This window comes from Puntigrus tetrazona, chromosome 11 (assembly GCF_018831695.1).
Source record: "Puntigrus tetrazona isolate hp1 chromosome 11, ASM1883169v1, whole genome shotgun sequence".
Lineage (NCBI taxonomy): Eukaryota > Metazoa > Chordata > Actinopteri > Cypriniformes > Cyprinidae > Puntigrus > Puntigrus tetrazona.
The window spans coordinates 5,826,065-5,854,053 of record NC_056709.1 but is presented as its reverse complement, the minus strand read 5'-3'; the positions used below and the strand labels follow the sequence as shown (position 1 = coordinate 5,854,053).

General features: G+C 36.4%; 1 protein-coding gene across 2 annotated transcripts in view; it reads right to left on the bottom strand.

The window, feature by feature from the left end:
* Window positions 1-27,989, bottom strand: part of LOC122353619 (E3 ubiquitin-protein ligase TRIM62-like) — a 41,553-nt gene that overhangs the window by 668 nt on the left and 12,896 nt on the right. The window contains exons 3-7 of one of the 2 annotated variants that reach the window (XM_043251450.1): window positions 13,117-13,212; window positions 8,124-8,380; window positions 7,956-8,000; window positions 5,623-5,738; window positions 1-944 (exon numbers count right to left, since the gene is read on the bottom strand). The exon at window positions 1-944 is cut by the window's left edge and continues 668 nt beyond it. In XM_043251450.1, coding sequence (XP_043107385.1) covers window positions 394-944; window positions 5,623-5,738; window positions 7,956-8,000; window positions 8,124-8,380; window positions 13,117-13,212 — 1,065 coding nt within the window. In that variant the 3' untranslated portion in view covers window positions 1-393. The remainder of the gene's footprint in view (window positions 945-5,622; window positions 5,739-7,955; window positions 8,001-8,123; window positions 8,381-13,116; window positions 13,213-27,989) is intronic. The other variant, XM_043251451.1, reaches the window with a different exon arrangement.

The window sequence follows — 27,989 nt, the reverse complement described above, 5'->3', positions numbered from 1 at the left end:
TGTCTGCACAATAGATAAGCTCTTTTTCCCAGGCTTGAGCCATGAAAGGAGCGTTTGGACCCTGCAGGGGCTGAAGGGACAGAAGTCGGGGTGTTGTGTACAAGCAGCTGGGAAATCTTGGGCAAGCAGGCCGGCCACGGCAAGATTACAAATGACCAGCGACAATAAAATGTACAAAACGCCCACAGGCAGCTCTCAGAAAAGTGCAAGGCTCTCCATTTTATTTACCAACTTCAGGCATGTAGAGCCTTACGTCACAATCCATCAGTCAGATCGCTTCATCCAGTAACGTGTTGGCAACCCACAGAGTGCCCTAAGGTAAGATGAAAGAAACCTTATTATACAACCTAGATTTGAGTTTCTTCTTCTTCAGCTTCTCTGCTGACTTGGCTCCTATAAACGCACAGTGTTAATTCGCAAGGGCTGCACGTTTTTTCCATTGGCGTGACTTTGACCGGGGCTGAAGTACGGATAAAGTTTAGCTAAAAACTTCTCTCGGTAGGTGTAGAGCCAGGACATGTCGTCGGCGTTATAGAAAACCAGCAAACCTTTGGGGTAGTCCAAGTAAACGCCCACTTTCTCGAGTTTGTTTTTGACGTTGAGGCGTGTCCAGGGCTCAGTGCAAGCGCTGTATTGGTTGCCGTCGTGCATGACGATGCAGTAGAAGCCTCGACTGGGCTGGATCTGGATGCTGCCCTTGCGGTTGACCGTCTCGTTGGCCACGCCGATCATCCACTGGGTTTTCTCGGACACCATTACCTCCCAGTAGTGGACGCCCGCTGAGAAGCCCTCGGCTCCCAGCACGGACACCTCCACGTCAAAGCGGCGCGGGGAATCCTGGAGAGGCTGCGGATGCAGGTTCCCGTACGCAACAATGGTGCAGTCGTCTGATAGTATGAGACGCTGGTGAGCCGTGATGGGGTCCATGGTTAAAGCAGCAGGCACTGTGAACATAAAGACAGAGGAAATTTACATTTTCAAAAAAAAATCTGTTTTTAAAATAAGTTTTTATATATACATAGATAAAAAATAAAAATAAAATAAAGCTATAAATAAAAAAGATATATAAAAAAAATAAGTCAGTTAACAAGAAATGTATTTAAAATATAACAATACGAATTTATAGAAAATAGAAAAACTGCAAAAATCAAGTAAAAACTAATAAAATTCAATAGAAACTACGAATAAACATTAAAGTATTTTTTTGGAAAATTATAAAATTAAAAATCAATAAATTAATCAATCAATTCTTTAAAAAATATATAATTATGTGTGTGTATATGTTTCAATAACCCGAAACAATAGTGTTTCAAACATACAGAAAAACAGACATGTAAAAAAAAAAATAATTTAAAACAGCTAATTCATATATGTTTGCATACAGCAGGACTATGCGTCCTACTGTGACAGGTTTGCCACATCTGCACAGAAGTTATCAGTCTAAAAATCAATCAAGATGAAAATCAAAAGTAGATTTATTTCAAAGACCAACAGTTTAACATTAAATGTTTTTTATTAATGTGCTGTAAAGAAAACTAATGCAGCAGTGATGATGCAGTTTCGACAAGTTCATTGACAGCTGTTAAAGAAAGGTTTTCTAAAAGATGTCTCTTTTAGCACTCTTGACCTAATTTGTAAATAAATGTTTATCACCCTCAGTTTTTTTAAAAAATATTTCCAATAAGGAGGAGAAGCCTCATTTGCGTGTATGTGCAGCACTGAGGAGAAATATCAGGCAATTCGGTAATGTAGGTCGTCTAATAACATTAATAATAGTTGTATACATTAATAGCAGAATGAGCCTAATATTGTCTTGAGAGGTATCGTCAATGTTTCTGACTATCGTCGATACACAATACTATAGTCTATAGGCATAGCCCTAGTGTCTATACTGGCAAATTAATAGAAGACAAAAAGGTCACAGTGGTCTAGCGGTTAGTACACTGTTGGCTTTTACCCAGATCACATTCCACCTCTTCCTTTTTCACTCTCTTCTATACATTCTATACATTAAAAAGAAAAGGGGCAAAAAGGAGCAGCAGGAAACTGGTGTTTGGGGAGGTCATTCTTGTCAATCAAAAAGCGCTGACACAATAACTACCTGAGCTGGTGAAACAATAATTCATTATCGGTCAGGTCACTTAAAGCTTACAATCCTTTGTTTCAAAGACTTTAAGATCCATATAGCAATCAGAATAGAAGAAAAAGCCAGGAGCAGAACTGTCTCAAGTCTGCAGCTCTGGCCATTGTATCAGCGCTGCTGCCAGGCATTGAGTACTTCGTCGAGGAAGGATAAATAAACTCCATCCATGGAGCTGCCTGGCTGGTAATGCCTGCAGCGGATGGTCTGCGATGGCCATTATGGTAGCAGCTTGCTGTGGGCTCAGTGGTGGGTAAGTGTGCCAAAGAAATGGACTGAAAGAAGCACAAACCCTGGATAGAGAACACGACTCCTGCATACAGACAAAAACAATGGACACATGCCACTAGCTTGGACCTGAAAAAGAGACTCGAGCCAAGCAGTTGCAACATTACCATTTGCGAGACGCCAAGATATAATTCTGGACAATTTAGCTATGAAACTACATGATGATTAAGATGAGGAAATAATGAGGAATGCTTATCTGAAGCAATCACTTGTCAGGCATGTTATGCATTTTTTTGCACTGCACATACCATTAGTGGTTTTTTATAAGTGAGTTTTTAGGGTTTGCATGAAATTAAGCTGGAACGTTCACTGTGCAACAATGCTGGCTTGTTTTCCCGCAGTCCAAAGATGGGCATGTATGCAAGAGACCAGAGACGAAGAAATTTGCTAAATATTTTTGTCTTTGTGCTATTTAAAACCTTTACCACAACTCGGCCGAGCCAAAGTCAGTCCAGAGGATAGGATGTCGACATTTCCACTCTTTGACATTGGCAGTTTGCGCTTCAGGTAACCTATAAATAATTTAACCTCTGTCGCCTTGCTTTCGATCGGTCTCTGCCTGTCCCCACTCTCTCAGAGTCACGCAAAACAATACAAGCGCCAGAATCCGCCTTTGGATTCAGAAAGTGACGGAAAATTGATTCAGGTTGGGAAAATAAATAAACAAATGACTGAAGGGAAAAAATGCTAAACCTTTCTCTCTCTACATGTGAAATGTAATTTAATATATATATATATATATATATATATATATATATATATATATATATATATATATATATATATATATCGGTTTGGTACATACTATGGTTTTGGTACAGCAAGGGAAAAAACTTCTTTCTAAAGTTCTTTCTTTAAATGCATTTAGTTATAATTTATATTTTCTTAGTGATAAAAAAATCTAACTCAACTTATGCTTAACTATAGGAAGCCATTTTACATCAGGAGGTTACAATTAGGCCTAACAACTTAACCCAAACTTAAATTTAATTACTATTTATTAATAAATAGGTGATCAACACTCAACCTAAAAAAGAGAAATAAATTGCATGCAGACATGTGAATTGCACATAATGCAGTTTTTAAAGTAACTTATAAAAATGAATATAACGATACCGAAAAAGGCTCTCAGCCAATCAAATCAGAGAACTAGAAAGAACTGTTGTGTGCGTGTGTGTAAATAAATAAAGAATAAAAAAATTAATATGAGCAATATCATAGCAGTGTAATATAGCTTTATATCAGCCATATCACATGTCTACGAGTAAAACTAGAAGAATCACAACCCTGGAAAAGGCTCTCAGCCAATGAAATCAGAAATGTTGTGTGTGTGTGTGTGCATTTGTGTGTGTATAAAAAGAAGTAAATAGAAATGAACTATTAACAAAAAATAATATATTAATATTACTTACAATGAATAATAATAAAACAAGAAATACAGAAATTATGTGTGTGTATGTTTAATAGATTTTTTTTACAGGTCTGCGTATAAAACTTTCAATATTTTTATGATCAATAAACTGGCTTTAGATTCAGAAAGTGGCAATATTTCTGTTGAGGTTAACAGAAAAAAATATATACATTGGAAATTTCTATCTGGAAATAAAAAAAGAAAAGAAAGCGATGGCAGTACAGAATAAAAAGCGGCGAGTGCAGCAGTATGGAAGGAAGGATTTGAACAGGATTTGTTTCATGTGACAGGCTGAGCGTTGCCCCTTGCCTATTTCTGTCAGTGTAAAGGACGCTGGTAAATTGGAGAATTGATTGAGAGAGTGAGACACTCCCTGCTGTGTTATTTTAAATAATGTTCTGCCTCAGGTGGCTACTGAGGGAGAATACAGATGGAGGAGGTCTGCAGCGCTTCTAACCGCGGCTATTAAAATGGCCTACTTGTGCGGAGCTCAATCAGACGTGTACTATCTCATTCACAGAGCTGTAAACACACAGCCTGTGTTTGTGTTGATTAGATCATTTCTAATTGGATGCACTAATACATACACAATGATTACTATTAGATCTTTGGACATGAGTACTGTATTAGTGTGCAACAGTTGCACAAACAACAAAAGGTTATTTAATGATTAGTCATTTCTTTCTGAACAAAATGTGGTAGTGCTTAATACTCGCTGACATGATGCAGGTCAGTTGCTAAGGTGTCCTGAGTAGTTGCTAAGGTGCACTGGGTTGTTGTTAGGTAGATACTCTGCTCTCTGGTCAATCTGATCCAGGGTTTTACTGTTAACTAAAACAAAAAAAAAAAAAAAAAAAACAACTAATAAAAAAGTTCTATGGGGGAAAAAAAATTAAGTCACTGAAATTGAATAAAAAATAAATATTATAGGAAAAATAAAATAAAACAAGGATTAGAAACTTATGTTATATTAAATGATATTAAAAACTAATCATTTACATTAAATAATTTACTAACTGGACTATTACAGGCCATTTAAAACATAAGAAAAATACAATATATATAAAAAAACTAATAATATAAATAATACAGAAAAAAACACTGGTCTTATCTCTAAGACAAATATTAACACACTTCCCCTCAATAAGCCACACAATTTGAGGTATTATTCCTGTCTGTAGCACAAATAGGGTTTGCTCAAATCTCTCATTACAATGGCGAACTACAAGACAGAAGCTAATGGCTCTGTGCAAATTAAAAGTTTCTCGTATAAAACCAAGCCACCATAATCTTGACCCACCTAGTCTATAATTAATGAAGAAAATGAGCTCCAGCATGACAACAAACAAGATTGAAATTAGTGTCTGAACTCAATGGAAAGGGCAACAAGCTTCAGTCCTGCAGTGTGCGCTTGGCTGAATACATCGCAAATGGATTTTTCACTCTTCTGAATGATTATGCCTGGAATATAAGCGTGTGATAATGCTGAGATGCTGGGAAGTATTTGATAAACACATACTAAATCGAAGTTTTCCAAACAGAATTCACATGAGAATCTCACAAACCCCTTGTAGTTCCTTCTTAAACTGTTTGGGAGAGCTGGAAGTATATTTGTGCAGATTACTTAATGCTAACATTGTCACAAGATTCGTTTTTAGGCATAAGCATCTAGAACAGTGATGAATTTCTAGTGTAATGTTTTGTTCCTAGGAGGGATGCAGTTGTTTTCCCAATGTCACACAGCACTATTAAAAACGCAATTCTATACTTTCTAGAGCATTACCTGGCGATATATCCAGAAAAAGAGACTTCCAGATCGTGTACTGCAGCGGCCCCATGTATTTGGATGTTGGGAAGTCTTCATAGGTGAGGTTGGTTTCGTGGATCTTTCCCTTTATTCTGCAGAGACAGAGGACAAAAACTGAATTGTTCAAGTTCAACACTGGCAACCCACCAAACCCCAAGCAACCGATTCTTCCTCAAAGGCTAGATCCTGTTTCCAAACACTCGTTTTTGAGTCGTACTGTGTTTTCTACATAGCTGTGCCGCCCCTGCAAAGTCAAACAGCTCAAATTCGCCGTTGGGAGTGAGGTCAATCTGGGCAACACTGCAGATCACTTTCATTAGTTCAAGCAACATTAATCATGTTATTCCATTCCCATATGGCTAGCCCATTCCCCTCCGATCATTCCCAAATAAAAAGACTGCTGCACACCCAATCAGAAATGCAGTTTTTAAAACTTCAAATATTTATGCTCAATAACAGTGCAAAGACACGTCTGTCATTTAATAAACCAGCTTTGTTTTTTTTCCATGTTAAAGTCATGCTTTCAAATACTTATGAAATTTAAACAACAAACACGGCTTTGAAGAGACAGATCAGATAGTATGTTCAAAGAAACAATGCAACTTAAAAGCTGAAGTCCGTAAGTTTTGCCTCCTTGTTGCCATCTATGTTTGAAAACTTGTTATTGGAGTTCCTTGTGGAATTATATCCCATGTGTGGACTGTGCTCCGGCATTGTTCCAGCTTGGATGAATCTAAATGTTTTTTTGAGGTAAATGTATCGCTGTCAGTCACCACACCGGTGGGAATCCTGTACTTAGTGATCACAGATTCTGAACTATGTCTTGAAATGTATAAGCAAATAAGAATTGCGATATGTGATAAGCATGGTGATTAAATCCATGATTAATTAGCTCATATCACATCAAACCCTGCAAATTATTATTAATGTTGTACTTTATTCTTAAATTATTAATGTTAACAACATCAGCATTGCATGACTATGAGTATAGTGTCTTTCAGCATGTAGATTAAAATTTCTGTAGAGTTTAATCTCTGATTGTCACATCATTTCTTATTAAGAAATTAGTTTGACCCGATAAAGAAAAAATATATATATATATATATATATATATATATATATATATATATATATATATATATATATATATATATATTTTTTTTTTTTTTTTAATACAAATATAAATTAAATAATTTATAAATTAAATAATTTAATTTAATTTACATGTTTTCGATATAATCCTTTCTTATAATCCTTCATCTAAATGATTTTTTGACATTTAATTATTCCAGCTGCCATGCGCCGAATGAAGCTATAGCCTGTACTTGCCGGGACAGCTTCTTTATGTTTGCAGACGTGACGTAATGCTCAGTGGCATGCTCGAATTGTCCATAAAAAATCTACCCGTACCACTCAAATTAGAAAACATTATTACATAACCACTGTGAATCAGGCTAAAGTAAGGCGATCGTTTTGAACACAGGCTGGTTATGTACTTGATCAAATACTGATTTTGGATAATTTTTTACCAAAAAAAGTTACGGACTGCAGCTTTAAGAAAACGTATCACACCTCATGTAATTACGTCAATAAAACAGTTTGTATACAATGTAATCTAGCGTTACTTTACATTAAAAATGCTACTCGAGAGAGTATTTTTCTAAAAATATGTAGTCTTACGCGTTCATGATATTTTAAGCTGTATATTTTATATATCGTGTTCTTCAATACTTGTTTAAATAAATGTACGATTGAAATGATTTGTCATGAAAAACAGTTGAGAGTCACCGTTTGAATATTTAGTAAAAAAAAAATTGATTAGACGCGAAAATCTATGCTTATATTTATAAACAGTTTTATTATATTATTAAAACATTATCAATCATATTATAAATTATAATGATGTGCAAATCAACTATTAATTTTAACATTTAATATTATAATGTAATTTTAATATATATATATATATATATATATATATATATATATATATATATATATATATATATATATATATATATATATATATATATATATATATATAAGAAAAAGATTTAAAAATTAATAAAAAAAAATACATTGGAAAAAAAACAACAACAACAAAAAACCCCAGAAAAGCTTCTGAATTAATAAAACAAATTAATTTTCTTTTGTCAACACCCAGCCCTACAGATTAAGTTTAATAATCTTTCTACTTCCTAGCTAACCTTAACCTAGCCTGTTCCTCAGTAATCTCTCTTCTGACCGGGATCCTGTGACATACGGCAAAGGGCAACGGTCACATACATAAGTCAAATAACCTGACTTGCCTTGGTAGCTTCCACCAGCAATACCCTCCACGAATCACTTGCTCCCTGACCAGCGGTTACAAGAAAAAAGACAAAACGTTTTAGACCAGAGAATCTCAAACTACCATAAAAAACACCCTCAACATACGCTCACCCACTCCTCTCAGAGTCACATGCCCTCCTCAGTACCTGTCTGACGTCAGGGCTATTCCTTCCAAGAACTCGTGACGGCTGGTCTCACTGAGTCGCTCCTGAAGGATCTGGATCCCTTCCTTGACATCACGGAGCTGCTGGCTGTAGCGCTGGATCTTGTGTTCGATATCAGACAGCGTGCGCGCAGTGTCCGCCTCTAACTCCTCCAGCATGCTCTTCTGTCGTTCCCGCAGGAAGCGGTGAAGTCTCTCGAAAGCTTCCCCGATTGTAGCACGAAGGCTCTTCGCTGATGACTACAAAGTAGAGAAGAGATAGTTAAGTCTAGAATTAAAACATTACACATAGTAACAAATAACAACCCTTCATCACCACTGAGCTGTCAATCAAACATGTTTGTTTTAGACAAACTCTTAACTCTAGGGCAAATGGGGATAATAAAAAAGTTTTAGGAAATTAATATGCAGCAAGGATGCATGATATTAAAAGACATTTACGGTGTTACAAAATGTTACAAAAGTTTTTTTTTTTTTTAAATAAATACTGATTTTTTTTACTTTATATTCAAACAATACTGGGAAAAAAATAAGTTTGCACTAAAATATTAAGCAACACATATGTTTCAAGTAGAATGAACTGAACATGACATTGAAGTCTGGTGTAATGAGGATGAAAATTCTGTTTTACCTCACTGGAATAAACAGAAAAGTTTTAAATTGTAATAATATTCCACAAACAAAACAAAACTAAATCTACTGACCACAAAATTAATACCATTTTACAAAATTACTCAAAACTACATAATCTCCAACTCGTGCTTGCAAAAACATTTGTCAAACAATATATTTAAATGATTTGAGCAAGCAGGCAGTTCCAATTTTGAATCAGTAGTTTTTAATCAGAATCTCAAAACTATAAACAAATGCCTTAGGCAACATTCTGCTAAAATTAAAGTTTAAGGTATCACTTTATTTTACGGTTACACCTATTAGTTTCTTATTAGCATGCATATTACTAGAATATTAGCAATTTATTAGTTCTAATTAAGCACATATTAATGCCTTATTTTACATGACCTTATTCTACATCCCTAATCCTACCCAATAACTAAACTTAACATCTACCTTACTAAATATTAAAAAGCAGCAAATTAAGAATTTATAGAAGGAAAAGTCGTTAACAAGTGTTACCTATTCTAAAGTTTTACCAAGGATAAAATAACAAAGAATCCTTCCATCATACATGTCTAAATGAAATAAAATTAGTACATCCAATTCAATTGTGATTCCCATGTGTTGGTGAGAGAGCATGCTTAACCATTATCAAAGATGTTAAAGAAGTCTAAGACTGGTGTTTTAAGTCAATGGCAACCTACACAGGGACAACAGTCCTAACCAGGTATGACATGACAAGCTTCTGCCATCAAGCTATATTTTATTTAGGATCTACAAATTACTCGAAGTGACAAAACCATTATTTCACGTATACAACACAACTGGACTGTAGAGGGTGGAGCTACCCGTGATCAGAACAATGTCTTACTGTAGACTTAAACTCTTAAATGAAAAAAAGCACACAGGGATGTAAAAGAAAGCTCTAGTTGGGGCAGCTTGTCATTTTAAAGCCACAGTACCAAAAAAATGATATAAATACATATAAATAATGTAAAGTTCTGGTTCTAAAATGATCGTTTTGAATTTTGGCAGTCTCTCAGTGTACTGTAGTGGGTCATCAAGTAAGAGGAGACGGGGACGCGGTTTAATAGTCAGTGGAATTGGCATTAGGTTGCTCCTTCAATCGTCCGGGTTATAGCAGGACAGTCTCCATAGGAAGGACATGATTATACATGCAGACGGGCAGATGAGCATGGAGATAAAAGCAGCGGGGGTCGATGCCGAACGTAAAAGAGAATTGTGAAACTAGCCAACAAACTCAGCATTGACTGAAACAGAGGAAAACAAGTCGAAGAGAGATAAAACGAGACGTTTCTGAAGTAGCCGATCAGCTCCATTAAAGTGTAAAGAACATCAGTTACAGTCGACAGATCAAAGATCTGAAACCTCAAGGTCGAATCGATGCATGACAGACACCGTTCCACCGATGGCCGTCCATACAAACAAGGCGAGCCTTAGATTTTCATTTCTTTCTTCGCCTATAATAAGAGCCCACAGACTCCACCGATGACAAGATTACCCCTACTAACAAATAAAATAACTCGTTCCACTTCTGTCTTTCCAATGGGAAATGTGATTTCCTTGCCACCGGGAAGATGCAATCCTATTAAGATCACGTCTCTCTCTGGCGTCATTTGCATCGGTTGAGTCAGCCCACCTGGTGTCGCCTGATAGATGATTGGGATTTAGTGATGCTGAAGTGGTGCTGGTCTTCTCACGGGCCACGCTGTCTCGGATGGGCTCTATTTAAAGCCAGTAAACATGTCCCATGAGCCTACTGCAACGCGGCCTCCCAGCAGCCTGCTTGCACCGACATCTGCTAATCAGACACATCTTTCCTCGGGGTCTTTCATTCAGATACGACATCGCCACTTCAGACGAGAGGGTCTGTCAAGCAAGCGTGCCGCTGAGCTAAATCTAGAGCTCGCTAGCGGGAGGTGGCAACAAGTCAAAAACGAGATAGAGTTATTTTTGACATGCTACAGTACATTCTCAAGTAGCACTGTTTACAAAATTGATAATAATAATAGATGAGTCTTGCTCATTAAACATCAGCATGTGACACTGAAGACAGGAGTAAAGATACTTACACAATGTATATGAACATTGACCTTAGTAAATTCATTAAAGTGCCCCTTTTATGGGTTATGAAAGGTTCATATTTTAGTTTTGGGAGACCCAAACAACAGGTGGACATGCATGCAAGGTCAAAAAACACTTTTTTGGAGCCTTTTGCATTTATTTATTTAATTTATTTGTTCATTCAATGATTAATTTTTCCAAACCCCTCCAGTGACTGGTCGATTTCATTTAAAGCAGTTTTGTGAGCTTTTAATGCTCCAAAAGCAAGACTTAATTCAGACCGATACAAATATCTAATTTTCCCAGGTCTGTGTGTGCAACAAGTGGGCTTTAATATGCAAATAAAAAAGAAAAACTTTACATACATGTAACTTTACATTGTGTATTGCTTTATTGCTTTATTTATTGCAAGTTCTTTTTGTTCTAAGAAAAAAAGATGTTAAACTGGTATATGACAACACTTTTGCTAATTTGCTAATTATTTCTATATCATGGTATTACTGTGATAAAAGCTTCAATTATTGTAACATGAACATTTTATAATGTCACATGCCTAAATGTTTGAATAATGGAATAAATTACATTTTAAAATACATAAAATTTGAAAACTATGGAAGCCTGTTTCAACCACAGAAAAAAAAAAGTAATTCTCACAATTCAGGCTTTCTTCTCAAAATTGCGAATAAACTCTGACTTCCTTCTCGTAGTACTGGCTTTACTGTATTTTTGATCAAATAAATTAAGCCTTTGTGAACACAAACTAAAATTTTGCCTCAGAATCACTAATTAAATCACAAAGTAACTTGACATAATCTTTAGTCTAACGCAGTACTGAATTAGCCTCTTTATTATCATTTAAAAACAAGGAGTCCACTTTATTATTGCGTTAAGTTTCTAAATAAAGCTCTTTCTCAGAGGGTTGTGCTGTGACAGCTCTTATCTCTACAGGAGAGTCTGGGCTGCATTTTGCCTTGATGGTTCTGAATGTCAATGTCAAGCGGCTGGCTCTTCGTAAGCATCTTAAGACACCACATCAATAAATTCAGACAGGATACGACTGGCTGGTCAATGCGAACATCTACATTTTCAGCAGACAGCCTGGGAAAGAACTGAAAGATACTTAAGTTTAATCAGCTTTCAAGATAAATATGCAATCTGTGAGATCAATGAAACGAAAACATGGGATGCTTCCAGAAAATGCAATCACTGAGATACAAGTTGGGTTTAAATCGACTTAAGGGACTAAAAGGAATTCACTCTTCGAAAATTCATGAAATATAACATTTAATGTGGCCTGCAATCTATTTTATTTCTGCCAAATATTAAGACAAATATGAAAAAAAAAAAAACAGATTTTTGTAAAATGAGCAAAAAACTGTATAATGAATATATATAAATTTTTATATAAATAAATATAGCCATTTTTACTATTTTGTTTTTTATTTTGCAAATAAAACATGTTTAATTTTTTTAAGCGTATAACACCCTAAATATATACTCCTAAATATAAATGGCTATATAAGAAAAATATGTCTATGTTATTGGTCAACTACAGTACAGTGGTACTCCGAACAGTGTTGTACAAAATAAGACCAAAAAAGGCCAACAGAAAGTAATTCCTCCACAATAATCGCCAATCCCAAACAGCAGAATAATTAAAAAAGGAGGTGAAGAAAACGGGGAGAAGGAGAAAGTGGCAGTATTGACTGTGGTGTCTCTTTTCACTGATTAAAACAAGGTGTCGAGCTTAAAGACCTACTCAATGAACCAGTTTGCTTGTCGGAGAGAGAGAGAGAGAAATAATCAAGGGACAGAGTGAGAGACCTGCCATGAATCTGTAACAGCTGCGGTGAGCAGAATAAACTGTTTGTCAGCTGCATTTTGCTTTCCACAAGACCTGATTCCAGATGTGGTTTCAGAGATGAAATGGAGATGTGGTTTCAATATAGAGTCGTAGTAATTTGAATAAAGGTGCTGAATGTGTGCATGACCGGCCAATAAATCACAGTCGCTCCATCAATCTAGAAATGAACCGCTGGCATAAAACATTCAGCAATAAAGACTACTATACCTATTGCATTTCATAATTTGATTCTGATTAAAAGGGAGTGGAGCATTATTTAAAATGACAGCAGCAAACAGCACTCACTTCAATCGTTATATGGCTAGGGTCGGACCCTTAATGGAAGCCCATGGGAAAATAGTGTGTTTTATGGAGCACCGGGTTAAATTGGTGATTTTTCTCTTCAGGATAACATGCCCTGACAGGAGTGTACCTTGGTTTCTGTGAGCTGTCTCTGCAGTAGCTGCAAAGCCTCCGTATGACCCTTCTCACTGTCCTGTAGAGTCGCCAGCTGCTCCTTCATCTCCCTCTGTAAGAAAACCACAGCACAACAGATCATGTCATTTATTGCCCATTAATCTGGCAACCTCTGATCCAAAGTAATTAGTCTGAACTGCTTCCAAAGCCTTCCTAACAGAGATAGCAAAACTCTGACAGCAATAAATGTGATGTTACCGAAGCTGCACACGACCCTCCATTGCATGATCGGCTATAATAAAAATCACTGAGCTTGATGTTATAGGAAAGCACACTTTTTTTGCCATTTGGATCCTTATTTTTAGTATATAGGACGTTAACGCTGTGTCAGACTGGATAGAAGCTCTATTAAGGCCTTGACAACGAGAATTCTTTTAATTTGCTTCAAGTCTGATTTACTGCCCTTGGTCTTAACCTCCTGAGTGCTGATACAAGATAAACCTTTTATGACTGAAATTGGCTATATTACTATAATTCAGTCTTTTCATGAATGGTTTTTATCTAGATTGTAAGTTTCAAATTGGAAAAAAAAGGTACAGAGGAAGGTGGCTTTATTGTTACGGGCGTAAAAAGAGAGAAAAAGCAGAAATTAATAAGTAAACAGCATGTCTCCGGAGAGGTCTGTGTCATGGAAAGTGGGTCTGTGCTGCAGTGGACGTGGCAGAATCGGGACGACGGGCCATGTTTGCTCGCCTGAAGGCAGAATAGGAACAGGCAAAAAGCACCAGCCCCAATACAATACACCAGGGCCAGAGCTCATCTGTATAACATACATATATTAAATTATATCAGAGCGGTGGAATTTGGGCAATTTGGATCTAAAATTAAGGTTTGCTTGTTTGTTGGGTTATGTATTGTTTGTTGGGTTAATTATGTATTGGTATGGCTATAAAATTTCAATTGTGTATATCTATAACATCATAATTTAACATGATTTTTTTTGCCAGACAAGTAAAATTTGGTAAATTACATCACCTGTCTCAACAATAATCAGCATAATTTCAAGCAGTAATCATGGCTTTAAACTTAGCAAATGGTGATGGATGAGTTACACAACAAATCTTAATACGTAGGGTTAAGGATTTGGACAAACCTCTAATGCTAAAGTGTGATCATAAGTGATGCTTGCCTTGAGAAATACCACTAACTGATTCTCTTATTGCTCCAGTTGAAAATGAACACTAATTAGGCCAGGTCACATATTTTATAAACTTGATTATCCTGAAAAACATATTCACCCAACATTCCAGTGTCATGTTGTTTAATAAATGAGAATATATTTATTAAAAGAAAAACTAAGGCCTATATATAAAAGCACAAATGCACAGTATATATTTTAAAAACTATATATATATATATATATATATATATATATATATATATATATATATATATATATATATATATATATATATATATATATATACACACCAACTTACTATATATATACTATTTGCTCCCCAACATTATTCAAAATATTTGATGTTGTGTTCAACAGAACTTCAAGACAACTTTTTACTTCTGGGTGAACGATTTAAAAAAAGTTAACCGCTACAAGTGGAGATTGCAATGAGACTCAGATACAAGTGAACATTAAAACAGTTCTCAACTGTACCCTTTATCGGGATGAAGAGCAGAAAAAACTATTACTTTCTTTATAAAGCTCATTACTTCAGGGAAATGCTGTTTGGGCTTGACAAGTACCAAAATGCCCTTCCCAGCATCCAAATTGCTAGGTTTCAGTGTGCATACTTGACAGATGAGAGCAGCCTCTAATGCGTCAAGTAAAAGCAACATAACCAGCTGGTGCACTTAGGGAGTGAAACGCAAATGGTTATTGGGTCATTATATACCATACATATTTTATGTGCCATTTACCTCCACCTTTCAAAAGTGTATCCAGAGAACTGACAACTTCTTAAAACAAAAATCTGTCTGTGAACTTGTGGCACGGAGCCTGCAAATGAATCATTTTCCCAGCGAATCGAGTTAGCATGCTCAAAATGTCTGAACAAAGGACTGAGTGTGCTGGTTTTAGCTGCATGGAGAGTACAGAGCACTGGAGGTCAGAGGCGGCCCACGTTTATATCAATCTGAGCAGGCGAGAGGAAGTTTGACATGACATTTCCCCAGGATCCCACACGGCAGGGGGAAGAAGGTCACTGAAGGCTGACTGAAAGACTAAAACTTATTTCTTTACTCATCTTTGAGCTTGCGTTTGAGAAACAAATTTAAAAGGAATTGGCATGAGGTTTCCATAAGAGCTCAATATAAATATACATTTCTTATAAATATAAGGAAATAAAATTATAAATAAGAAATATGTTGCACTACAATGTAATTAGGATTGCAAAAGAGTGAAATATTAAAGTACTTTTTTGAAATGTTTATGAAGAAAACAGCAAAACAATTTTGTTTAACAATTATGTTTTTTCTTTGTGCATTTTAATTAATCTCAATCAAACTGTAGTAGTTTTTTTGGACTGGTTAAAAAGAAATAACAAAATAAACATTGTAACATAATAAGGAACTTCATATTTAATAAATAAACACACTCTTTATCATGGGCATTCCTGAAAAAGACCCAACCAATATCTTTGAACACATTTTTGAGAATCAGAAAACAGGCAAAAAACTTGTATACATCCGCTTTCACTGAAGGATTTTTAGGTGTTCTGTCCCTTTAAGACAAAAAACAAACTACTCTTTCTATAAATCAGATAATGTTATCTAGACAGCCTAGGCAACCCTGCAAAAACTCACGAAACCACAAAAAAAAAATCACAATGCTTCATCGTAACAGTATCTTTCGTGACTGTGAATTCTTCATGATTATGGCTAGTTCTCAGAAGTTCTCAGCTCTCAGACGTTCGTCTTGAAAAAGTTGACCTGTTACTGCAGAGAAACTTTAGCAACTGTGATTCTAAACTGCCGTTTTTACTTCCCTACCGCTGAGCTTGATTCAGCAGCATTGTGCGTTCTATGAACCTCCAAGGATTCATTAAACAACCGAATGCCTAGAAGCTAAAGATATGTTCTAACCACTGGCACTGATGAGAGTGAAAGAGATAATCAAGGGCGCATAAATAATGAAAGGCACCAGGCGTACTCAAGATACTTCACGCACCCCTTCAACCCCTGAGATCAAATGCAATCTAAGTGAAGCAGTTTGACGTCACTGATGAACCTCGAGTCAAAATCGGGAAACTTGTTCAGCATAATCAGGCAGGCGAACATGTTTTCCCTCCTGGAAAACATCTCAGCCATTCATGACATAAAATGGAATGGAAATTTGTTGCCATGAGGAAATGGTTTTCCAAATAATCTAGCTACACAGTTCTCATCAGGCCGAAGGGTATACAATCAAGGACACTTTGGCATAACCTTGTGCGAGCCTGTGTCATAATTCTGCAAGGCAGCAGGAACCGAAGTAATAAACAGCCTGGGTGCGCAAGGCCGCTTCTGTCCCTATTTTTATGACTTGTGTGTAAATCACATCTGAAGAGGACAGCAAATGTGTCATCTGCACTCCTTCCTTAACAGGGTCCAATCAAAGCAACTCGACCACATATAACAAACATGAATCATAAGGGTAGTGGCCATGGTTGAGTCATTTGGCCATCGCCATGCATCACTTGTCAGGACAAGACATGTCTGTTTGCTAGCCATCACTGCAAGTTGCTTCTGCTGTCAAGTGAAGATTAAAAAACAAGTATAGACAAAACTAAGCTATTCATCCCAAGTATTTAAAGCTGCATTCTAACTTTTTGTGTGCAAAATGACCAAATATATATAAAGGAAATCTTTTTTTTCAAATCGTGTTTTTGTCTTGTCCTGAATTACTACGGTACACCTATAATAACAGTTTACATTCGGACTATTTATTTAGACTGGTTCGGGTAGGTACCTGCATGATTCGTCCTAGACATAGACAGAGAGAAGTAGTTCTGAGCTACAATGTTCTTCTGTTTATTACCCGCTAGAGCACCAACAGTTACAGACTGTAGCTTTAAGTTAAAATACAATTCAATGCAGTATCGAATGTAGTGACAGATTTATTGCGATTTATGCACGGTTCGGCAACACAAGAGTCACAAACCAGTCAGCGTCATACTCTTGTTTATCAGTAGGTAATTATGTGCTTCTGTTTTATGAAATAATAAAAGAGGGAAAAGCTATATTTAATAATCACATGCAAAAATGTGCAAATGCAAATACAAACGGCTCTATGCTCAATGTTCTAGATTCCGCTGTTTGTGTCAGTCAAATGTCTTTAAAGGAATAGTTCACCCAAAATTTAAATGAAACGTAACACAATTTTTTACAGCTTCATAAAATTAACCACTGATGAACCATTTTAATGATGTACTTAATACTTTTCTGGGTCTTGGACATTTCAATTGTGTCACTGTTTTGGAGAATATGAACTGCTTACGCTCTTCTGTCAGCTATGATACATTTTCTACATGTATTTACGCTTTGATTTGAACAGAAACGGCACACCCATGTGTTGCGGCTGACACAGAACAGCATGCATAGTGTGTCCAGTGTGTTTATTTTTGTTGCTTTATAACATTCAGATTGAACTAATGTCTTTCATACTCTTCTGGACCTTGACAGTGTTCATTACAAGGCAGTCAATGGACAGTCACAGGCCTCCCGGTTTTCATCCAAAGTATCTTAAATTGTGTTCTATCGTTAGCTTTTACAGGTTTTCTATGACATAAATGAGTATGACAATTTTTTTTTGTGGTGGAGTAACCCTATTATTGACAAAGTTTAATTTTTGGGTGAACTATCTCTTTAAATTCCTTAATAAAAGATTTTTCTCTACACAAGACATTAACTGATGTACTGAAATGGTATTAATTGCTTGTGGATTATTGTGACGTTTTTGTCACTGCAGAGAATCTATTGGTGAGCACTATGTTACTATTCTATATAGTAAAAAAACTATGACTACTATAATTTTGTGTTCTCACTTGATTCAATAGCAAAAGAAAAAAAAATGCACAACAACATTACTAACACTTTGAAATAGTGTGAGATGGAATATGGTGGCAAATAACAGCAGCATTCCAAGATATAATCAAATGTAACATAAAATGTTGTAAATGCACTATACAGTGTTAATGACTGGAAAGGCACCATCACAGCCTGTGAAAAGGGCCCATGCTGATTTACTCTTACTGATGCATTTCAGAGGATTCTGACTCACAGCTTACTTGAGTAGGCGCCTTCATTAAACGATTCTGTTGTTTTTAAAACTGCTGTATCATAGTATATAATTTTGCAAACTTAGTTGCTTTTATTATGCAGTCAGTGGGTGATTCAGCTGCACTTGCCCTCTATGCTGTCCATTACTGCGGTAATGGTGACATCTCAGGGAAGATCATCCCCGCTGTGCTCACCTGGGGAATAAAACCATCCAGCTGATATAATGAATACCCTTGTATATTATTCATTAAACACAAGCTACATAAAAATGGAAATATGAGAGGAAAAGCAGCGCACGAGTCGGGCTGCCGAGTCAGGTTGGAGATCTCGCAGCTTTTCATCCTCTTTTCTACATATGAAAATGTGCTCAAACTGCGCCACAAATGCTTATGGCTGCCTTTCCCCCGGTATCAGCAGAGACTACAGCCTGCGTGAGGGGAGGGAGGGCCTGCACCCTGCAGTCTAAGCACGTCATCTTTGCCACAGCACACTGACACAGCTTGCAGCAGTATGATAATGCAGTTGAGATGCAGACAATTTATAGTGCATGCATCGCAGCTTTCGTTCGCCAAACAGGGTGAGGATTCAGGTCTAGATGGCAACGAATGAGTCTGCATGATTTGCATACGTTCAACTGGTTTCTCAAAACAGTGTTGAATGCACCGACTGCGAGCACAGACTGGGTGGTTGCACCTGGTGCTGGTGCTGACATGAAAAGAACTGTCCTAAACGCTTATGTGCTAGGTAATTAATAATTGAAATGTGCAGATACCATTATAAATAATAGAATAATTAATACACTGTATTGTGTGTTATTATTATATGCAATATAATAAATAATAAATAAATATAAAATAATGTAATCTGTATACAGATGGTGTTGTGTAACAAATAAAAAAATTTAATTTTATAAAATCAAATTACACTACACACACACAAATATAAATATTAGTGCTATCAAACGGTTAATATGTGTTTTGTGTATTTTTATTATTAATATACACACACACACACATGAATATATATTATACAAAACTAGTTTGTTAATATGTAAATGTATTTATTATAGAAATTATATCAGCATAAATCTACAATGTAAATACATTCAAATATTTACATAAATATGCACAGAACACATATAATATATAATACACGAGAGTGTATGCATATACACACACACATATACAGTATATACATACACACACACATATACAGTGGGTGTTCCTTTGACCTCATGACCTCAGGCAGTTTCGTTGACCTCATGATTCTCAATTGATCTGACATACACTCTGAACTGTAAGGTCTTATATAGACAGGTGTGTGGCTTTCCTAATCAAGTCCAATCAGTATAATCAAACACAGCGGGTCTCAAATGAAGATGTAAAACCATCTCAAGGATGATCAGAAGAAATGGACAGCACCTGAGTTAAATATATGTGTCACAGCAAAGGGTTGAATACTTAGGACCATGTGATATTTCAGTTTTTCCTTTTTAAATAATTCTGCAAAAATGTCAACAATTCTGTGTTTTTCTGGTGCCGCGTTTACATTAATGAGTAAAAAATGAATTTAAATATTTTTATCAAATGGCTGCAATATAACAAAGAGTGAAACATTTAAGGGGGTCTGAATACTTTCTGTACCCACTGTGTATGCACACACACACACACAAACACACACACACACACACACATATATAAAATAATATAAATATATATTTTTTATATTTTCAAAAATATAAACTGAATGCGTATATGAATTTTATTTTCTACAGCACTGAAATATATATACAGTAGTACACACGCACACACACACATACATAAGTGTGTGTGCCTGCACGATTTACATACATTCAACCGGTTTCTCGTTTCAAGCGCAGACTGTGCGGATGCACCTGGTGCTGCCATGAAAAGACTTGCCTCAAATGCTTTTGTTTTACAGGTCTGCCATGTGCAAAAAAGGTCAATGCAAAAGCAACAACAAAAACAGTGAAGCGCAGAGGGCGATTTTGTTTACAACCAATTGACAGTAGGGCTGGTGTCTATCACTGTCAAGGTTTGTGCAACACATTAGATGCCAATAACAAACAAAGCTACAGGCTCACAACTGACAAACCTGACCTTTTTTATCCTGCTGATCCAGCCCTCCCACTCACTCCAAAGCAAGATGATGAATGTTGCGGCTTTCTAACCGATGGATGTTGCTTGTGTGGACACCAGGAAAAGCTGAGGGCACAAAATGTATCACTCCTCAATCCTAATAAGATTCCTCAATAGCTTTGACTCTCAAAAACCATGCAGAAATGTGTTGCAATATGTAATAATTTGAATAAATCAGTTGAACTGGGACTAAAACATAATCATAAAAGGAAGCCAGGCCGTACAGAAGCAATCAGCATGCTGTCACTGTAACCGCGATGGAGGCTGCCTCGCCAAAAGCGCTTTGTGCTGCTTTATATCTACCTTATAAATTTCCCTTAGGGGTAAATGAGTGACTCAGCGTTGAGTAAACCGTGGGCTTGTTTTCCTCCTATTTTCCTGTCATGATAGTTAAGAATGAACAGTGCTGAGGAAAGGGGCTCAGAATCTTCGACAAAATGTGACGCAAGGTAAATGCAAATGAGGGAAGTGGGTTGTATCGAGCAGAGTTTCCTCTAGAGGTTAGAATGTAGGACAAGTCATGTAAATGATGAATGCAGCGACCCCCACCCACCCCTTCTCTACCGGGGTACAGAGTTAAAACATGGTGCATGCAAACTCTCTTCAATCAACAACAATACACTCCAGCCCTCTATGTAAACCATTATATGCAATAGCGAGATCTGAGGTGCCATACTGAGGTGATATTAAAAATTTTTAAATCTCAGCTTGGTTCAACTAGGCTACACAATCACGGGGAAGACTCTGACACCCTTCACAAGCAGGGTACGCCATAAACATTCATTGCCAAAGAAGCTGGCTGTTCACGAAGTGCTGAATCCAAGCATGTAAACAAAAAGTTGAGTGGAAGGCAAAGATGCACAACCAACTGAGAGAAGCGCAGCCTTACGAGGATTGTCACGAGAAATCAGCTGGGGTCAATGCATCAAGAGCCACCACACACAGACGTGTCAAAGGATTTGGCTACAGTTGTCGTATTCATCTTGCTAAACCACTCCTAAACCACAGACAATGTCAGAGGCTAAAGAGAAGAAGAACTAGACTGTCGCCCAGTGGTCCAATGTCCTCTTTTCAGATGAGAGCAAGTTTTGTATTTCATTTGGAAACCAAGGTCTAGAGTCTGGAGGAAGGGTGGAGAAGCTCATAGAAATTTTGGAGCACTTCATGCTTCCTTTTGCTGATCAGCTTTTTGAAGATGCTGATTTCATTTTCCAGCAGGATCTGGCACCTGCCCACACTGCCAAAAGCACCAAAAGTTGGTTAAATGACCATTGTTGTGCTTGACTGGCCAGAAAACTCACCAGACCTGAACCCCGTAGAGAATCTATGGGGTATTGCCAAGATTAAATGAGCAACAAGAGACCAAAAAATGCAGATGAGCTGAAGGCCACTGTCAAAGAAACCTGGGCTTCCATACCACCTCAGCAGTGCCACGAACTGAGGCAATAATTAAAGCAAAATAAGCCCCTATCAAGTATTAAATACATGTACAGTAAAGTAACATCCTTTCCAGAAGACCAACAATTCACTAAAAATGCTTTTATTGGTCATATGAAGTATTCATATGAAGATTGGTCAGTATTCTAATTTGTTAAGATGTTTGGGTTTTTGTTAATAGGAATCGGAAATAGGAAATCACAATTAAAATAACCGAAGTCTACTTCAGTCTGCGTGCATTGAATATATTTAATAGACATTTAAGTTGAATTACTGAAATAAATGAACTTTTCCACAATATTCAAATTTATTGATATGTACCTATATATAGATAGTGGTTGGCCAATACTGTTTTTTAACAGCTGATGTTGATATCTTTGAAAGCAGGTGGGCTGATATATTGAAATAATCTGAAAATGGATTAAAAAATTAATTTGTAAAATAAACATACTTTTACTTTAAATCAGTGTCTCTCAAATGGTGGGTCGCGGAGTGTACATTCAAAGAAACGACATCAACAACAAATACATAATTGTAAATGTCTTTCTGATGCGAGACGTTTATTTTAAAAGACGTGAATGAAAGCTGTTGACACTTGATGCAGTCAGATGCAATTAAAAGAATGAGAAAAACGTGCCATCCCGATTCAGTATGCGGTCAGATGAGATGCTGATAGGCTTAAAGTTTGTTTCATTATTCTATTGTTATTTTGTATCTTGTGAAATAAAAAGTCTCTCACCTCAGGAAAACAAGCTCCTGTCCTGCCAGATGTTATATTGCACTCATAGCGAGCACTCTTCAATGCCATGCGGCTCACAAAGCTCACACGCTGTGCCATTTCACTATAGCACAGAAATGATATGAGTATTTACATGAACACGAGTCGTGAAGTAAAAGTACAGTACCAATAAATATCATAACTGGTACTCTGTGTGTTAACTGGGAATGATTTGCATGAAGGCATGATATACAATTTTTCTTTTTCTATGTTTCATTAACATTTCATGTTAGTATTAACATGGTAACGGTTGTTACCATAACCACAAAATACCATGTTATTTTTACTTTGTGTCATTTTGTATATGTTTAAATGATACTGGTGACTCATATCAACTTAACTGTATTCACGAAAACTAGTCAGGGACTATACTCATGACAGTCTTATTTAAATAAAATTACATGAATATATTACCATGAGTAAATGCATACAATGCGGCATAATGTGAAATAATGTACATTTTTAAATAATCAATATAAAAATAAATAAAATAATTTAAAAAATGCAATTATTTGACAATTATTAATTAAAATTGTAGCCAGAGTATAATAAATACATTTTATAAAAACATTGTATAAGTAGTAGATGGACAGCGTTTAATAAATTAATTTAATCAAACCTAAATTTTATATAAGAAACACATATCATAAAAAAATATATATATTTTTTTATATAATAATATTAATTTAAGTATTAATAGTATTAAGTAGTATCACTACATCACTACAGTAATAGGTTAAAATTTTCTGTCAAAAATAACTACATCATGATATACTATTACCATGAAAAAAATGACACATAATCAGCCACTCCTTCCTGCATTTATCCATCAATACAAAAACAGCACTGAATATGGTGGGTATGAGGGGAGTCTTGTTGATTTGCCACATTAGGCAGAACCCTGGGTTTTGGCAGGCACTGTGTGTATTGCCTGCTGCTTCTGCTGAAAGCTGCCAAAAGGACTTGTTGAAGTCATGAAGGCCCTTTATGAGCGAGAAAAAGACAAAGAGCTCCAAGCAGTTTGAACTTGCTGTGCAGGGAACAAGAAATAAAACAGAAAATTAGACAGAACTGACACAACAGTTAAGGACTTCATTCAAAAGCACTGGGGGTCTGAACAACCCGCATGTTGACATGTTCCATCCTAAAGCTGCCTGATGTACTGTCAAACAGTATCTAGCCATCTACTTTAGATGCCATCTATATTAGATCATCTAGAGTAGTTTGCTCAAACATGCCCTCCCTTCAACGTACGCATCCTAGCACTCCACAGGGATGGGGAGAGGCTTCCTTCACAATCCCATTGGCAGGAAGTGCAAGGATATCGGGGGTGGGGGGGGGGTAGGTCACCTCCAGCGAGGCTGATGAGATGCAGTGGACTGGAAAACACTGGCTGAGGAGGATGTAAACTCAACTGTCCACGAGACATTACTAAGCAGCATTACTGTAGATAAAGAAGACATTTCTTGTTTATACATGTCGGTTCAGACTGATGCTAGTTTAGCCAAAATACATGTTTTTTCACCCCAGTTGTTTCTTCAGTAACCGTGAGAGGAGAATCTGCTTAAAAGCAACAAAAGCCGGCATGAAACTGAAACTAAAAATATCCTTTACTGGGGAGATTATGGCAAAACCCAATATATAACCATGTCATCTTAAAAAAGCGCCTTAGGATTAAATAAAACCTCTGATACTCAGCTTGTTGCATGTTTAGAAAGAAGCAATGCACTTGTATGTATGTTACACATCTGAAATGACTTAAACATTGTTATCAACCACACTCTCTAGACAGTGAAGCACACATTAAGCCTGGAACAGGAAGGGCAATACACATGTTGTAGACTTATTGTGAGCTTCAAACTGTAGCAAAGTTATAAGCATGTTGTTAAGATGTTAATGTTCATACATATACTTTTCTGCATCAGAGAAAGCATATTCACTGCTCATATGTCACTCAATACACGTATATACAGATTAATAACCCATACACTTCTACATTATCTTCTTTCTACAACAAATCCAGAGAAATGTTTCTACTCATGAAACAGGAAAATAATAAACATGATTATAATTTATGTGGGATTTTTATGACATTTTCAATTTGTTTCAAAACTTTACTAAAAAAATTCTAAGAAGGTGCATTGGATAGCTTATGAAAGGCTATAAATAGCAAGCTTCAAACACAAAATGAAAAATTAAAAGCAAACACATTAATCTCAGTTATGTAGCTTGATGATAATGTTAGTCCAAGGACAACAGTTCCTGAAAACAGTTCCAGTTTAGAATGGGGAACACTATTTCACTATTTTCACTATTAATTATGACTTTTCATTTAATAAAGCTTATTAATAGTTAGTAGGTAGCTGTTAGGTTTAAGTATTGGTAGGATTAGGCATGTAGAATAAAGCATTAATATTTGCTTAATTACTACTAATAAATGGCTAATAATCGGGTAACATGCATGCTAAAAAGCCACTAGTTAAGAGACCCTAAAATTAAAAAAGTGTTACCAAATCTTCTTTACAGTTCAGGAAAAAACAAGTTACTTACATCTAAAATGGTTGAATAAATTAATAGCAAATATCTTTTCAGCGTGTTTCCTAGTCATTTTTTTTTTTTAAATCCAAGGTAAATTAAATATTGTCGCTTTCAGTCTGCCTATAAATGTCACAAAATGACGCCAGTTCTGACTGAAAGATCTCTTTTCAGGTTGGCTAGTGCAGTTCCAGGGATAATGTTAGCAAACAGCATAACTTGAACGTTATGACGTGTATGATTTTTGTCCCTTGAATACTCCTAAGGATAGTGGATTGGTGACTCATTTCTGACGCATATAATTAAAAATAATTTGTCCATTGTTATAATGGTTTTGCATTTTTGAAAAGCCAAACTCAGACATTCTAAAAATGTAGGAATGAAGAATATAATTGGGATTCATCAAACATTTTATTTAACCATTTCAATCAAACTTTTTGCCACAAGTAGCAATCATCAAGCACAAGAAACCAATCTGGGCTCTACAATCTTAAGCGGCCTTCATTTCCAAGTGTCCTCTTACCATTAGAGAAATCGCTTTTTGGTAGTACAGCAGACAAAGCCACAACTGTTTGACAATAAATGGTTTTAGGCAGTCGGTGTCAAAGGTGGCTGAACAGAGCTGAACACAGCACTCAAACAGAGACATCAAAATGGACGAGCAGCTTCCATTTACTGAGCCACTGAAAGAGTCTAATGTGCCCAATGACCCTTGCAGTGGTCATCTGAGACTGGTTGCAGGATGAAAAAAAACTCTAAATTAGTTCCTCAAGGTGAACCATTTAATTTCTGTAGCAGTGGCACCAAACAAAATGACATCCTTCACCCTTAAGGACAGTTGGTTAAAACATCGTACATAAATGTATTCAAAGCCCACAGTTTTGAAATGAAAACGGCTTTTGGAACGTATCAGCTGTGAGTCCATTTCTCAGCTAAACTGCAAAAACAACTGACTTGAAGTGCAGGGGCTTTTAAATAATCCCAGGTCAAGGTCCTTTTCCGAACCCAAAAATACACAAATGTTATAAATTCTCATCAAGCTATTAACAAAAAAAATAATCATAGTAAATAACATCTTACACCGTGTCTTAACTACTCGAGATACGACAACAAAGTCTATCAAATATCAAAGCCAATCAGAAATGTGCATGGGGGGTGGGGGGGTGGCTCTCTCTGGAAAATGAACTGCGCTCACAATGAAATATAATATTTATACTCATATTAGGCATGTTTAACTTTGAATGAAGCACATAATCACCTGAGATTATCTACTGTCATATAGCTTTTATGTTGTTACTCCAGCCATAACATCACATCATTTTTTTCACCACTGAATAAATTAAATAGCCAAAATGTGTTTTTTATTGTTTTGTCTAGTTTTACTACACCTATACTAACAAAGCAAAGTTTAATTTAAAAAGTTATGAAAATTTGAACACTATGTGTCCAATTCCAAATCCAATTTGAACACTATGTGTGAGTGTTATAATAAATTTATTAATAGATCTGTTGTCATTAATATAAGCATCATTAGTATTGTCTTAATTTTCTTATTTTATTTCATAAAATGCATGAAAATGTTTCAGCGCAGAGATGGACTTTAAACCCTGGCTAACAAGCAGATACACTGCAAGCTCGTGCAGAGCTCTTTGAATAGAATTTTTTAGAAAACAAAGTCTGCAATTTGTTTACTAATTGTTCAAGTATAATGTTATGATTATAACAGCAATCTTCAGAATTTTTTTTTTTTTGTAGAGCTGTTTAAGAATAGCCATACAATTAGATCACCACCGAAACGAACATTGTTAATGTAATATAATATTTAATACAAGAATATAACACTGTGTCCACACCTGATGCGAGCAGCGTGGAGCAGTGCAACAAAATACTTATTATATCTTATTATAATCAGTTACGTTGTCAACACTGGATGAGGCACGGCGTGACAAAACTGCTCTATTTATGACGCACTGAAGAGAAACATTCTTGACTTCCTCCTTTTAAAATATTTCCATGAACCTGACCCTTAAACTCGAGTGTGAAACTACTCGGATTAGCGTTCGACAATATCAGTTTGTCAAATGCATAAAGGTTCTCAAATGCTGTAAACATCTGCAAAAAGCGCAAGGTTTGATTCAGCCCTTTTCGTCCTACTAGGGTCAAGCATATTGAATGGTAGGACATATTTCTCTAAAGTCACGGAGCTGGACTTTCAGCTATTGAACGGACCGCCTCGATCTGAAGTTGAAAACAGGCTAGGGATCCTCATGGACAAACTGGATGCCAAAGCACAGTGCGGAGCTATGAAGGGGGCAGCTGGGGCACAGATGAAACACACAAACATGGGCCAGGGCCTGTGGCTCGCCGCAGGCAGTCTGGCATGATTTCCCTGTAGCCTGGAACATTTCACCGATCCGCAAAGTAAGAGGTCCTTTAGTGAGGGCAACATGCATTGCTTCATTCCAGCGCCCATCGGCTTGGTAAAGTTGTTTAGCAAACATATGGCTACATGGAGATGCTCTGATGTGCAGCGCTAATAAGCGTCCATCAGCAGGCTGTCTAATTGAGTAATTTGGAGCTAATCAAGGGGGAGGAATTAGAGGAGATTACATACTAGCATAGCGCTGGCCGCAGAACAATGGTCAGTAATCTGCGCTGATTCCCAAACCTAATCAGGGGCCAGGAGCTCTAGAGATCTGGGTT